At 33.6% G+C, this 16673-nt stretch overlaps 2 protein-coding genes and 1 long non-coding RNA gene across 3 annotated transcripts; 1 reads left to right on the top strand and 2 right to left on the bottom strand.

The window, feature by feature from the left end:
- Positions 1-1239: 1239 nt before the first annotated feature.
- On the bottom strand, positions 1240-2640 carry LOC125845673 (uncharacterized). The gene is made up of 2 exons (XM_049525216.1): positions 2263-2640; positions 1240-2148 (listed from the first exon to the last, which is right to left on the bottom strand). Exons 1-2 carry the CDS (start codon positions 2638-2640, stop codon positions 1432-1434), a joined length of 1095 nt encoding a protein of 364 aa, XP_049381173.1. The 3' UTR covers positions 1240-1431.
- Positions 2641-3018: 378 nt separating this feature from the next.
- Positions 3019-3975, bottom strand: LOC125845601 (uncharacterized). The gene is made up of 3 exons (XR_007444299.1): positions 3811-3975; positions 3477-3702; positions 3019-3391 (listed from the first exon to the last, which is right to left on the bottom strand). It is a non-coding gene; the product is annotated as an uncharacterized LOC125845601 (long non-coding RNA).
- A 6833-nt stretch (positions 3976-10808) lies between these two features.
- LOC125845597 (uncharacterized) lies at positions 10809-16667 on the top strand. The gene is made up of 5 exons (XM_049525144.1): positions 10809-11038; positions 11142-11212; positions 12415-12520; positions 15703-15835; positions 16235-16667. The coding sequence occupies exons 1-5, from the start codon at positions 10959-10961 to the stop codon at positions 16445-16447; spliced, it is 603 nt and encodes a 200-aa protein (XP_049381101.1). The 5' UTR covers positions 10809-10958; the 3' UTR covers positions 16448-16667.
- The last annotated feature ends 6 nt before the right edge of the window (positions 16668-16673 follow it).

Here is a 16673-nt window from a genome sequence, read left to right as displayed (position 1 = left end):
ACGAACAGCATGCCATATTTTAGAGCTTGTTTAGGAAGCATTAAATCAAGTGCACCATAAAGTCTTATCTCAACTTTGGAAAATAAAAGAGACACAAAAAACAGAGTTTTCGTAGCCAAAATTGTTAAACCAGGAAGCATTGGAAGAACGCAAACACTACAACTATGTCTAGGACGCAGACGATTATAGCAATATATAATAAAAATAATTGAAACCAAAGAGTACAAAATCAGATAAGCAAAATATGCCTTATGATGATCCAAAAGCTTGTCGAATCGGACCTAAAATAGAATAACATAAATAGATGATAACTCTTAACGGGTTAACGATTAAATCATTAAGAGGTCTTGTAATAGACAAAGAGAAAGGTAAGCTGGTTAAAGCATATAGATTTGGATATATCAAGTGGGCAATGCATCGAACAAGAATGCTTTCAACTAGAGAAGTGAGGTATGGCTTGGGCTTTTGTGTCTGCTTGTCAGTTCAAAATACTGATCCATATAACCGTACTTCTAGCAAAGATCGTCCACAAAACGTTGCTTTGCAAATTGGGAAATAGAAGCTTAAAATCTATTTGCTTCATGTAAATCTTTGGTTGATGGGTGCAGACTGCACTACACAGCCAAAAGATTTATTAAAACTAAAATAGAAGTCCTGCATCAAAGCAACATAAAAAACTAGCTCATCTGGCAAAGAAACAATAGGCCTAGACTAATAGAAACTTGTATCTTCATACTAACCGAGAAACTTGACCAAAATTGCAGCAATCCCTACAACAAACCAATCAAAACTACAACTAAAACAACAACTAAAGCGAAAGTAAAATTCCAAAAAATATTCACCAAAATATTTGTCAAAACTGAAACAAAAGTCATGCATCAAAGCAACAGAAAAAACGAGCTCATCTAGCAAATGACCAACATGCCTAGACTAACAGAAACTCGTATTCGTACTAATCAAGAAACTTAACCAAAATTGCAGCATACAACAAACCAACCAACACTACAACTAAAACAACAGCTAAAACAAGAGTAAAATTTCAATAAATATTCACCAAAACACCTGTCAAAACTGAAACAAAAGCTCTGCATCAAAGCAACAGAAAAAACAAGACCAAAAACTGGTCTACCATAATAGAAAAAATGAGACGAAAACTGTAGGGAAGTAACATAAGCAACTGCACAAAAATTGATAACTAGCAACAAACTTACAATAAACTTAACTTTTACATGAGAGTTAATCTATTTAATAGATTTTACATATACAAAAGATTCTAGCATCCTCATGACCTACATTAGTCATACACAAAAGAGTGAACATAACTAGAGGATCAAAAAATGGCACTCCAATCAAAGTTTTGATTTGAAACTATTAGTTGAGCAAAAACTTTCACACTAGTGCCACCATTTATATACACAAGCTTATCATACTTCAAAGTTTATCATTGACAACCATGAACATCATTGTATGGCACTCAAGCTCACCCATATGTAAAAAGATTTTCATATTTTTGACATCTTCACAGATAACCTTTTTAGCTTTGATACGTTGCTCTATGGTGTACAAATCAAATGTAGGAGATTCAATGATGGAATAAATTTGACCACGCATATCAGAGTGGTCACGATTTCCAATCTTTTCGATCAAGGAACCAATTCTTTTATCTTGGCTTTCAGTAAAGTTTTTCATAACTTCCGCCATACTCTTGAGAAATGTTTCATTAACATCTTCCACAACCCTCTTTCTTTTCTTGCCTTTTTCTTTTTCATTGACACTAGAAGAAGAAGTTTTAGCATATTCACCTTGCTTTTCAGATGGTCCAGTATGTTCACAAGGAGATCCTCGAGCATATTCATTTTCAGTTGTTTGAGTAAAATTATGTCTTGTATCAGTATTTTCAGCTTCTTCAGTAGGTGCATTAGGTCCATGACTAGCTTCATCTTCATCTTCATCGTCATCAACATTGATAAGAAATCCTAAACTCATATCAGTAGAAAGTCCTGATGTTTGACTCTTTAAGATATCCTCAACAGCATCCAATGGCCCTTCTGCATGTTCTCCAGTTGCCCTATCTTTTCCAAAAATTTCCTCCCAATCCGCAAACAGTGGCCATTTTTTAGTATTCATGTTGCTTGCACCAGGTTCATCCTAGACAAATAATAAAAGAAAGACGATAATTGTATATGTATTAATTATAAATTATGAAGACTTAAGAAATATCTATATGAAGTAATAATATTCTAATAGAAAAATATTAATTACCTTTAAAAATTTATCCCATTCTTTTGGATCATCAATAATTATAGTTCCATCACTATATTGAAATCCCAAACCACTCCTACCTTTTAGTAAACTTAAGCTTGCATAACATCTCTTCCAAAATTTTAATTTAGAATTGACATGTGGTTCACCTTTCAAGCCACTTTCAGGATGACGTTCATGCAAATAGTCCTCCAACTCCATTAGATATCCTGGCCTAAAAGTTCCATTATCAGCTCTCCAACCATTAACACATAACTCTGTCAAACCATTTATAAGAGTACTTTCTTCTGTAGGAGTCCATGTCCTTCGAGTTGACGATGTTGATCGTCTTCGTCTTGATCTTTTTGGTGGTTGCATTGAAGATTTCTGAATTTCCATTTGTCTGAATAATTTTGTGAAACAATCATTGTTAGTATTAGTTACCATCATAAAAAGCGAAAGTATCTCCAAATCATTACTTAGCATCATAAAAAAAATTCATACACTTCAATGTACAAAAACAATAAATTAAAAACATACCAACACATCATAAAAAAGAAATAAATTAAACACATTACAAATTAATGTAAGTAATTGTTTCTTATATCATAAAAAGCTAAAAGTTGATGCATCTTACAAGAATATCATAAACTAAAGGGAATAATAATTCAAATGCAGCATAAACATATAACAAGCACAAAATAATGGAAAGATCAATTGTTTAAGTTAGCATTCCACATTGATTGAGCCAACTCATCCCTCCATGTGGTCCACTCCTGAGATGATTCAACAACATTAATGTTATCTTGTTGATATTCTACTTGTTCTTCCACATCGGTCTCTAAGGAATCCACTTCCATCTCTCTACGAATAAAGTTGTGTATCAAACAACAAGCACTAATAATCATGTTATGTATCTTAACCGAGTACCAAGAAGGGCTTCTAAGAATTCCCCAACGTCCTTTCAAGAGACCAAATGTCCTTTCAATAACATTACGAGCTCTAGCATGCTTCATATTGAAAAGCTCTTCTCGACATTGGGGTGGTGGATTTTCGCCTTGCCAATCCCTTAACCAATATCTATATCCTCGGTAAGGTGAAAGAAAACCATTTCCATTTGTATATCCTCCGTCGCACAAATAATAATTACCTATAATATAAATAAGAAATTAGTTGCTTTTATATAGCATTATTTTTGTGATATAATTTTAATGTGAGCATATGTATAGAATTACCCTCGGGAATTTTCAAACCATTCGTTCGAGTTATAGCATTTCGTAATATACGACCATCAGCCGCTGATCCTTCCCAACCAGGTAATACATAAGTAAAATTAAGATTTTTATCACAAACTCCTAGTACATTAGTTGCTATTTCTCCCTTTCTTGTCCTGTATCTTGGTTTGTCCTTAGATGGAACTCTAATTTGAATGTAAGTACCATCCAATGCACCTAGACATCCCTATAAAAAAATTATAACATTATCTCAAACAACAAAAAATTCTTCGTAAAATTATATTTATTTTACTTTAACATAAATTAATAGATACCCAATTGAAAATGCATATACCTTAAGCTATCTCCATCGATCATCAAGCTCATCTTCAAGCACCGGTTTGGGGTTAACAAGTAACAATGGAGCTAGTTTTAGAATAGCTTTCAAGCATTCATTGAAAGCTTGACTTACGCTCCAGCCCGATCTAATATAATCAACCTTAATGGATCTATTCTTCTCATGATGAGCCAAAATATTTAAAAACATTGCTAACTTTTCACTACTTGACATATATTTGCTATCAGTCAGACCTCCAACTTCCTTAGTTAAGAGAACTAAAGTGTGAAAAGAATTTCTATCCATCCTTAACTTATCAATACATGTTGTGTCACTATCTTGTACAATACAATTTAAATGAGATATAATTTTAGGAACTCGACTACTCATAAGGTACCTAATCACATGCCTATTTCTTTTTATAGAAATACCATGAATAACCATGAAAAGAAAAATAAACATAACAAGAAATTGTTGGCACAATATCTCCTCAAGGATGATAAAACATTCAATATCGGACTGTAGTTGATGATCCATAAGAAACCCTATTTTTTCATTAAAAAATGAAAAGAGTCAATACACAAAAAAAAATAAAAATTTAAAAAGAATCAACGAGGGCAACTTTATAGTGAGGACAACTTGAAATTGTTTACAAATATTTCAAGCACATAAAAAGAACAAAAAAATTTCAAAATGTACAAAACCCCCAAAACATAACATTCCAAAAAAAAAAAAATTGATCTCTTCCATTAAATAGAAAAGATGAGTGTATCCAAATTATTATGCAACAGATCAGAGAATTATTAATGATGACAAAGAAAGAAAAGAGAAACAAATTCTGGAAAAAAAAAAATTAACCTTGTTAGAAACTTGAAAGTTGAAGGTTATTGGTAAAGAAGTTCTTCAATCACCCATCTATGGTTTCAATCGAAAATGAAAAGTTGAGTATACCCAAATGAAAGAGTGATTCTCACTGCAATGAAGAAGAGAAGAAATCTGGAAGCTAAGGCCATAAGCGGCACTTGTGAAAGCTTATCAATTAAAGGGTTTGAAAGGTAGTTTTGTCATTTAATAAATTTATCCCATCACAAATTGTGATGGGATTACTATACCACCCTTTTGGAGGGATAACTTATCCTGGTACTATTTATTAATCTCAGGATAAGTTATCCCAAACTTCCCAACCAAACACTAAATTAAGTGCCACTAAATATTTATCCCAGTACTATTTGTACCTATCCTTCATACCAAACGACCCCTAAGTATGATAGCCATGCATAGAAACCTTAAAAACATGCTAAATGGGACATTTCATTTGAATGCATGCACTTTGCTGAGTTAAATCATCATTTTGAAAATAGTGGAAAAACATAAGTCATAAGCATAAGAGACATCATAATAAGACATAGGCTATTACATGGTAGACAATAATCATAACTAGTGAGCATAAGAGATATCATCATAGACATAGGCATAATCAATGCAATCTAGTTCAACATAACATAAGAGAAACACTTCATGAGCCACCTCAAGGCAAGCTTGTGCAATATATAGATAAAATCTCATAATCCCACTCATGCTAAGCAAGTCACTTTAGGTCCTCATTCATGTTTACCATCTTTTGATCTCATTCTTAGCTTAGTTCTCATAGACAAAGGAACATTCACTTTTAGTCAGTCATCTAAGGAAAGCAACTTATAGCAACAACCTAAGTTAAGCATTCATCATTACAAGTAGCCCTCATATCAAACATACTTAACAATGGAGCCATAAGCATATTCACTACATAAATCATCATAACATAAGAGGAACATACCATAGATACCCTCAAAGCATACTTGTGCAATGCATTAATAAGATCTCATACTCTCACCCATACCAAGTAAAGTTTCTTAAGTAATCATAGTTCATATTTCATATTCTTGTCATAGTGGGAAATTAGCCTTAACCGACATAGACCATGTAAGCTTAACATGTAATTCGGTGTCTACCCCACACCGAAAAGGGGTTGTCCTACTTGCCTAAGGTAGAACCATACTCTTAGCTTAGGTGGATCCACTAGTTAAATACCTATGAGAGCACATAGTTTATGGGATAAAGAGATTGCTACTGGAAACCCGGCCATACTAAGGAGAGCTTCCACCTCACACAATATTCACTCGGTTCTAAGCATTAAATTCCCACGGAATAGTTAATTCTCTATTAACATCATTACTTATGAAAGGGTGCCCTTGGCCTATCGATTCAAGGTACATCATTAGAATAACTCATTGACTCCTCATGAAAAGGGTGCCATTGGCCTACCGATTCAAGACAAAGCCTTAGAATACTTCATTAGTCACTCATGAAAGGGTGCCTTTAGCCTACCGATTCAAGGTATATCAACTAGACAACTCTTTAGATCATGCGTGAGCAACTATCACCATCCATGATCATTCTTATTCTTAGATTCATTTAGGTGAGAAAAGCCTTTCAACCTTAGAATCATCATTATGTGAGAAAACCTTTGACAACATATCATATTCATATATAGGTATGTAATTGAGAATAATCTTTCAACAACACTCAACAAGATCATAATCATAATCACTTTATTCTCAAAGTGTTCTTAAAGCATATACATAAACATCATAATCATGCATAATCCTCATACTTTTCCCTTCAAGGACCATAGATCATATTCAATTTACACATCTAGAATTACTACATTAGACATGAAAAATAACATTTTTCAAATAACTCAATTACTACAAGCAAAATCTCATAATATCCTTCTTTCACCAATTCACCCACATCATAAGTCATAAATTGGGAATATGGAGATTTCATGGACTCTTGGGAGATTTCATCAGAAAAACCATAATAATCATCAATTCAATCATAATATAAAGTAATTAAATCATTAAAATCGTTTTTGGAAAAGAATCCATGACTTGGACTCAAAATTCTAGCTTTTTAGGGATTTCTAACTTTGAAATTGGAAGTTTGAGGGGCTCCATGGATGAAAGACTACCATACCTTAGTTATGAATCTCCAAAGAAATTGAGTAGGAAAGCTTGATCCTTCAAACCCTAGCTTCAACTTTCTTCTTCTTTGAAGTTCTAGAGAGGGGATTTTGGAGAGGATGAGTTCTTTTGAGATTTTAGAAAGGCAAAAGGGTCTGGTAGACCCTTATACTTGTACGCGTTTGTATTATGAACCCTTCTACTTGATGTTTTATCAACTAAACCCTTACACTCAATAAAACATAATATATTAAACCCCTTTGACCGTTGACTAAGCATATGTGACATTAAAATGGATGAGTTGGCAAGAGTGTGTGATTACACGCGCGTGTAAGCAAGTGAACATCATATTTTAATTTAAAAAGAGTTGTTAAAATTATAATAGAATAATATAATAAATTTTAAAAATAAAAAAGAAATCTTCTTCTTCTCCATTTCACCTTCTTTTACAGATAACCCAATCCTTGCCATATCCCATTTTTTCTTTCTTCCCTAGCTACACTCTAGCAGATCTTGGCGCTAATCTCTTTTTCGCTAGAACGGGAGGCGGCGAGGAGGTTTGTTGGTGGCTGGAGAGAATGGAGAGGAGAGAAAGTCTGGTTCGCAAGTGGTCACCGGTGGTGCGGTGAAAGGAAGACATTGGAGAGGAGAGTGGGGTGGGTGATGGTGCGAGGAGTTGGTCACAGTGGCGAAATTTGCCGGCCAAAGTTGGTAGTGCGGCGACCTAGGGTTGCTGATTTTGTGGAGATTGGAAAAAGAGGAACGAAAAATGGTGAGAGTGTGCGGTGGAGATGGATACGGGTTTAAGAGAGAGAATAGATTGTCTCGCCGGCAAGAAGAGTGGTGGCGGTGGCTTTCTGATCTGGTGGCTTCAGACTATTTCATGATGGGAATGGGTTGGGACGAAGAACAGGAGCCTGATTTGGTGTGTGGAAATTTTATTATTTTTCCTTTTATTTAATATTTATGATTAATAATTAAAAAAATAGTTAATAGAGATAATTATGACATGTTATTGATTTATGTGACATGGATTTGACATGTCATCTATTTATGGGCGAGTGAATTACACACACGGTCTTTAAAAATCTTGTTTTGATTGAGTTTAAGGGTTCAGTTGGTAAAGAGTTAAGTGGAAGGGTCCATAATACAAACTCGAACAAGTATAAGGGTCCATCAGACCATTTCGCCTTTTAGAAATAATGATTTGGATGAGTTAGTTTAAGGGTCTAAAAGCCCTATATAGGTGTTTAAAAATAGGCTAAAACGACCTCACTTAATATTAATTAAAAATGGAAAACCCCAAAGTACCCCTAGACTTAACCGCCAAAAGGCAATTTCCAGGCCCCATCTACAACCCTCACTGACGGACCGTGGTTGGAACCACGACCAGTGCTGGTGAGGTGTGGGTTGAGTTATTGGAACTTGAAACTTGGCCCTTGACCCACGAGGCGAGGGTCCTGTCGTAGGTCATGGTCTTGGGCCGTTTTCTCTAAGTCCTCCTCAAAGTCCCATGGTTGGTCCCTTGGGGTTGGAACATTGACGTTCTAACACGAAAACATTTATTTTAAGGTACGGGAAGGTACATTCAAGACTCTAACCCTAACGTCAAGCTCTAATTTAGTCTACTAGTTTTCGGGATGTTACATCTGTGTTGCACTAAAAAATAAGGAATTTTGGAAAATTTTAGAACTTTTAGGAAATAATAAAATTTATGGGAAATATATAGGTAATTTTCCCTTATATCAAATCTCACAGTTTAAGGGCATTTTATGCCCTTCTATATTAATTTTTTTAAAAAATTACTTAATTTATGGGATCGTATGATTGACCTGATTTTGGATTTCATGGTAAATTAAAAACAAAAAAAAGTAATCATCTACCGTCTACACTCATCTCCCCTCCCTCTCTCTCTTCCACTTTTCTTCTTCTTGATTGTCCACCATTTTAAATTAAATTTGTTTTCAAGTAATGACGAATTAAACAAGGGAGAAAAAAATGACGACATTCATTTATAAATATTTAGTTCAATAGTAGGTGATTTAACTAAGTAACTATGTACATATACTACATTTTTTCTTTTGTGTGTATCCAAAATTTAAAATAAAAGAAAGAAAATAATTTATTTTCATAGCTCCACCCACCATACAAATTAAAAGAATATGAATATGTAAGTTCATTTCAAGTTTAAATCCTTGATTTCCTAATTAAGAATAAGAGATTGGGAAAAAAAAAGAAATGAAAAAGGCAATTGTGTAATTGAAAGAAAAATTTATATTAATAAAAAATAATAATTTTTTTTTAGATTGACAATCATGCGGGTTTTAGTTAGATCTCCAGTTATGAATTGTGTTATAATAAATTGGGATTGATTTAAAATAAGTCACTAGTAAGATATCATGAAATTAATATTTCTTTAAATATTATTTTCAAGCATATTGTGTCAAAATATGAATCATGTGTAGTTTTTATTATTTATTTGAGAAGGGTTTAAATTTAAACCAATCAGATTAGACAACATAATAAATAAATATTTAATAATTTTACTTTAGAGGAGCTGTTAAAAATAAGGAAAAATATTAGCCAAAAGTTTATATCAAGAATATTTTTGAGCCAAAAGGTTAACGTAGGGATATTTGAGGGCTGAAAGGTGGATGGAGGATAATTTTGTACCAATTCAAATAATTGAGGAGCAATTTAGACCATTCTCCATCAAATATATTTTTAGTGGTATTTTTTTACAAGAAATTTGAATATATATATATATATTTTTTTTTTTATTTTTTATTTTTTTTTTTTATTTTTTTTTATTATTTTTTAAAATTTATTTTTTTAATTTTATTTTAACACATAAATTCTTAATAAAAATAAAAATTCGGAGGGCTGAAGCAAAAACCTTATTTTTCAAAGCATAGAGTCGGCCCTGATCATTGCCATAAACGTAGTTGTTCATGAAAAAAAAAAGAAACGTTGCCAACTATAAGAAATTTGACCAAAATAAATTTTGACTTTTGAGATAATTAAAAAGATATACAGATAATATTCCTGTTTTATATACTTAAATATAAATATATTTCCTAACAATACCATATCTATTTTGGGATAAGACTAATGAGGCCATTTGTAGTTTAGACACCCCAAGAGAATAACAAAAAGTTACTTGTGCTTTGGGGTTGCTTGGGGCCAAGAACTGTTCCGCTTTGACCTTATGTATTTGAACTTCGACGCATTTGAATTCAAGCTAGCCCCACTTCAAAGCTAGTCCAATATATTATTTTGGAATGTCCATTTTATTAAATTAATGGATAATTTTACATTTAGTTTTTAATTTGTTACTTTCATTAATTATAGTTATTTTTTATTGCATTTTCAAGACATTGTATTTATTATATTCAAAGGATGATATAGTAAAATTATTCTTCTATGAGAAAGTAATATTTTATTTATTTTAGTTTGTTCTTTATGTTAAATTTTATTTTAAAAGATATTTATTTTCTTATTTTAATACTAATTTATCAATTTCAATTTTCCACATGACATATTTAAAGTGATAAATTTTAAAATATTTAAATACATTCTACATACTTCCTCCGTTCCTATTTAATCCTTTTCATTTTAGATTTGACGTCCCTTAAGAAATTAAATAAGTTTATCATTATACTATTATTTAGTATTTTCTTAAAATCAAGTTTTCAATCAATAGACATGAATTAATTACTTAATTTTTCTACGTTGATCAAATGCATATTTTCAAGGATAATACATAGAATAATATCATTTATAAATTAATTTTATGAAAAAACAAATATTATAAAAACAAAGAGTACACTCATTTTTTTTATTTTGTTAGAATTTGCGTGAAATCAAAATAGTCATAATAACGGGAACGTGAAAGCCGGTGAGATTTGATTCCGTGTGTGTGAAATCAAGTATGTGAAAGCGGCGTACCTAAGGCAGGTTTATTCCTTTTAAAATGAATGAAGAAGGATGTATAGTGGAGAAGCATGTTGGGTACTTAATAGGTTTCTTGTATGATATGTACTATAAGAATCTCATGGCCTGATTGATACATTTTTGCACTTATCCACTATGATGTGAATTATTCAAGTTGGATTTGAGTGTAAAGTGTGTATATATAGTTGAGGTCTTCAATCTATTACAATGTTCCAACAGATTGGATCCACAGTGGGTTCTTGGACTCACAAGAAGATCGTCGATCCTCTTCTCCAAATCCTCCGCAGGTAACCTTTCCTTTTCAACTGATAAGCCTCTCATTATAATTTGATCTATCACAACATTTGCATTGACTTGCTGATTTATAGTTGATTTGTTTGTTTTTGGAAGGGGTGCAGAGCCAAAACAATTGGCATTCTCTGGGGCTCTTGGTGCTACATTGGGTCTCTTTCCCATCTGTGGTATGTTTTATTCACCAACATCTACTAATGGTATTATTTTGTCATGTTTTCATTATCACATTAACCTATTACTAACATACCGTGTCAAGTCAAACACTATCATACAAGGGAGACAGTAATAAATTTTGTCAAGATTGATGAAATGGAGTTGCTCTTTAATATCCCAGTTTGTTTTCCGCTGTTTCTATGAAAGCTTTACATTTTTACTACCTTGGGCTCAATTCGTTAGGATGTGAAGTTGCAAGAGGGGGACACAAAGATGTTCATAATGTTGTTGAGATGGATTGCCTCAGTTTGTTGACATTAGATATATAGAATGTCCAATTCAAAATCTCCACATTTGGTGCTTTACAAATCAAAACAAGTCAAAAGTTGGACTTTGGTTGGGTCTTGAGCTCATATACTCGGTATAGTTGAATTGCTTTTGTATTAGACTTCTGATTTTTCTTAAGTTTCAGAGGTTTTTCAAGATAATTTTAAAACTAATTGTGAAGGAAAATATTAGTGATGGTGGTATTGGATATGACAATGCAGCTACCAACAGACACGAAGCAACATATGATCATTTATCAGCCCAACCTTTATCTCTCTAAATCAAGGGATGACATCAGGTCCTCCCAGGCTGTGTTGCTCAGACTCTTCAAAAATGTTGATGGGTGTGTATCGGATCCTCCAAAAATAGTGTATTTTCAAGGATCCAGCACGGGTGTGGCAACATCTTTCGAGCAACTTAGCTCCCTGATATTGTCTAAAAGTCAATTAAAAGCTTCCTTTTGCTTCATTAGTTAATGATATCCCTTTAAAATAAAGTTAGAATCTATGTGAAAATCTACATACAAAACAGAAGGATTTAGTAGTAATAGATCTTTGGAGTTGGGTGTGAAAATGGAGTCAAACGTGACCTTAGGAAAGATTTGGTAACAAATACTATCATCTACAGATGAGTAGTGGAAATTGCAACAGATGGGGATGCATGTGTAAATTTGAGTTATTCAAAGTTTCATTGCGTAAATCTAATTACTCATCAAGACGAAAGGACCTCAGTGATGTCGATCTGTCAAGGAATCAACATAGCCGATTTTAAGCATTAATATTGCAAGTTCTGATTGGTTTCTTAGCTTTCTGGCTAGAGGCTGTAAGTGATTAACTGGAATATCCTTTTTTGCTATGGTACCGTCCTACAATCTACTTTACTTTGACAGGGGTTGCTGTGTTTCTATGTGGCGTAGCTATTGCAGTACTTGGATCCTTGTGTCATGCACCAACTGTGTTGTTGGTCAACTTCATTGTAACTCCCATTGAGCTCAGGTACTTAATAGAGGGGCTTTGTCTAATACATCTTTTTTCGGTCACAGAGACTGATGTACCCTCCCCCTCCTCCCTCCCCTCCTCAAACTTTAAAAAGTCAGTATCAAAGTACCTTTGATGATTGGACAGATATTCACCGAACCTCAAATATTATGAAATACGGATTCCTATCGTGATTTGATTAATTGGTTCTTCCATAGATGTTCTTGTTGCTCAGACTTCTTTTCATCATTTTCTGAGTTGATAGATACAAAGAGTTCTGTGTTATCTAAGAGATTGAGGAATAAAATAAGAGAACTGGTATGTGCTGAAATGTTGCAAGTTTTGCTTCTGTTTCTGTTGGTTCATGCTTGAATGGAGAATCTGTTGTTGTTCTTCATTAATATTCTATTTAGTAAAATGCAATATGCTGTTTTCATTTATATGAATTTAGCAAACACTTCAGGTTCAGAAGTGTTGGCATCTGTTCTAATTATTATATTTGATTCAGCAGTGAACCTGTATAATGGTGGGTGACAGAGAAGAAAGGACTTCACATTAAATATACAAATGCCATAAATAACATGTATGAAGGAGTTATCACTACCGTGAGACATTAGTAGGAGATACCAAAGAGTTTTCTATAACAGTGGGTCTACACCAGGAATTGGCATTGAGTCCCTGCTTGTTTACCCTAGTTATGGATGAGCTAACTAATACGATACAAATGATGTCTTGCGGTGTATGCTATTTGTTGACAGTATTATGCTAATTGACGAAATCAACGAGTGTGTCAACCACACGCTGGAATTTTGGAGAAGCACCTTAGAGAGTATGAGTATTAGGATAAATAAAAGTAAGATCAATACATTTTTTTTTGATAATGGTAACTGTATATTCACACCAAAAGGTCCATCAGTTAAAAGCTGACGGGGTGGGATTTACAACTCTAGAGGGTATAATTAAGACCAAAGTCCAGATAGGAACTTTATAATTGTCCTATGAAATCAACTAGGCTATCTATCCCAGCCACTATATCTTGTTTACACGAAAAGTACAAAAAAACTTATACTCTTCATCTTGATCTTCTGGAGACTGCTCACTTTCCCATCATGGCTTCTTTCGTTTCTTTCTTTCTATAAGGTCCACCAAACACTTTCTCCACCAATCTTCTTGTGATCCTCTTCTCCCCACTTCTTCCCAACTTTGCAGCATTTCAAATGAGGTCCTTGGCATTGTAGCTTATCCCAATTATACACAAGAACATGTTCCACAAATTTGCAGCTGTTTTGCAATGCATGAATAAATGACTATTTATCTCTGCCTCTTGCTCACACATAAAACACCTTGAGCAAATCCGGATACCTCTTCTCTGTACTACTTCGTGGGTTAAACAAGTTCTTTTAATCACCAACCAGATGAAGCTTGAAACTTTATGTGATATTTTAACTTTCCAGACAAATTTCCATGGCCATTTTGCATTGCAAGTTTAGTTAGTATGAGAAGAGCGAAGTTGATATGAGATTAGAAGGGTTGCAGCACTAACTGCAAACGATTTTGATATCTAGGCTTGTTGTTTTAAGAAATTGAATGATAGATGAAGATGTTTCTTATACAATTAAAATCGGATGGTTGAAATGGAAAACTTTTATTGGGACATTATGTGATAGAAGGATGCCTATGCCTATCAAGGTGAAAGATGGGTTCTACAAAATAGTTATAAGACCGACAATGTTATATGTAGTGAATGTTGCACTGCGAAAGTGTAATGTATCCACAATATACGAGTGTTGCAGAGATACAACGATACAAATACAGATATGGATGTGCGGCCATATAAGATCAGATAAAATTAAAAGTGACTACATATACCAAAAGGTGCTAATAGTACACATCGAGGATAAATGAGAGAACGTCGTTTGAGATGATTTGGTCATGTCCTGCTCGATTTACAGATGCACCATTTTATAGGTGTGAAACTATGATGAGTAAAGATGTTAAAAGGGAACGAGGTAGACCTAAAATTATATGGAAGAAAGTTGTCTTAAAAGAGCTTTAATTTTTTGGGAATCAATGTAGACTTGATTAAACATAGGACACAATGGATGAAGAAGATTCATATATGTGATATCTACTACTCCCTGTATCCCATTCATGTGGCATAGTTGAGATTTAGAGATCAAACTTCTAAACTTTGACCGTGAATTCGAACATAGAATCGTTAACTTATTATGAGATAAAATTTATATATTTGACTAATTAATGACTTCAAATATTCATATAAAGAAATTTCGATCAAAGAAAAACTTAAATTGACTCTCGAAATTCCAATTGTGCCACATAATTTGGGATGGAGAGAGTAGTTGAGAAAAAGTTTTAGTCTTGTTAGTTGGTTGATTTTGGACCTGTTGCTTTTATAGGAGTATTTTGGCCTTATTATAGATTTATATGAAAAGTAAAAATATAGAAATTTATTATTATTATTATTTTTACTATTATTTATATATATATTTAACATATCTTTGACTTTTATTATTTTATCTGGTAATGAGTTGAATTTAGATGAAAAAACATGTTCAATGAGGATTCAAATTCCCCGAATTACTTTGGGACTGTGGCATAGTTGTTGTTGATGCAATATTGAACCAATTTGAGCTCCAACCTATCAAATCGAAAACAAATCTGAGCATTTAAGTGCGCTAACAAAGAAATTTGAGCATAGACATTCTGTACGTTCTCTCATTGTATATTAAGTTGTTACCTGTTTGCCAATAAAATTTGCACGCCGAAAAAGTTAAAGGGACAAAAATGTATAGATCTCTTTTTCTTGACTTGGGTGGAGGGATCAATATTTCCTGCCTATGATGTTTACAATCACGTTTTGTTCTCAAAAGCCTGAACCTGTGATGACTTCTTCAGCAGAACTTTTGGGGTTGGAGGGGAGGGAGATTCTTCCATCAGGATAGATGCACGTTTACGTGCACACATTAGGTCAGCCTGTATGGGACAATAGCTGGTGTTAGTTTGAGGTCCACTCAGGAAAGGATTGCTTTTTAGCTTGTAGTACAATTAGGTTATGTTGAAGGGTTGTTTAACTGAGTAGTGAATTGTTATTTGCTTTCATCTGATTCTCAGTCTTCCTCTTACCATGTGTTGTCTATAATTAATATCATCATTTCTTCATGTGCCTCCCCTTTTTGCAGTTTGGTGATTCCTTTCCTACGTTTAGGTGAATATGTGAGTGGTGGACCTCATTTTGCTTTGACCTCAGATGCATTAAAGAAGGTTTTCACTGGTAAAGCTTCGTGGGAAGTCTTGATGAGCATTTACCATGCGGTGGGTAAACGAGTTCTCTCATTTGAAGCATCTTTTCCTCACTGCCTTTCTCTTATTCGTATTATCTTCTGATTGTTGCACTGTGATGGTCTACTTATTGAGACTTAAATCCATAGTGTAATAGTTCTAAGAAAGGATGTGCTAGGAAGTGGCAGTAATTATAACTTGCCAATGGATAACATGCAAATTTATCAGCATCTTTATGGCTGTGAATTTTATGCGATTACGCTGCATCCAAGAAAAAATTACTGCAGTCAATTATTAGACTGGGTCTCTGCTGTAATCCCATGTTGCTTCCCGTGTATTCCTTCGTATTTTTCCTCATTATTTGTAGATTAAGTGAGAGGCAAGATAGCATATGTTCTTCTACTGATTCTTCAATAGTGAACTATTTTACAGTTGTTGGGCTGGCTTGTTGCTGTACCATTCATCCTGGCAGGGGTTTATATACTATTTTTGCCATGTTTTACAATCTTGGTTCGTAAATTCAGTAGCCTTCCGCCAAGCAAAATCACAAGTGTTCCTTCAAGCCCCAAGAGAGCTGTTCCTCCAAGCCCAAGAAAAGTTGTTCAACCCCTTACAGAAGTCAGGGTTAAAGTGAGGGATGTTTAATGGACATAGAAATCAGTTTATTCTTAAATGGTAAATGAAACTTCAACGATTCCAGCATTTCTGTACATGTATCAAGTTCAGAGAAATTGACAGTGCAAACTGCTGCAAGTTATATCAAAATTATGTTTCTCTTATACAATTACCCTTCTACAGCAGGCATGTATTTTCTTTGAATTTGGCAATATATTTGACAAGCATTTCTTGTCGTCGGTACAATTTGAAGAGA

Source organism: Solanum stenotomum, chromosome 11 (assembly GCF_019186545.1).
Source record: "Solanum stenotomum isolate F172 chromosome 11, ASM1918654v1, whole genome shotgun sequence".
Taxonomy (NCBI): domain Eukaryota; kingdom Viridiplantae; phylum Streptophyta; class Magnoliopsida; order Solanales; family Solanaceae; genus Solanum; species Solanum stenotomum.
This window is presented reverse-complemented; position numbering and strand designations above follow the sequence as displayed.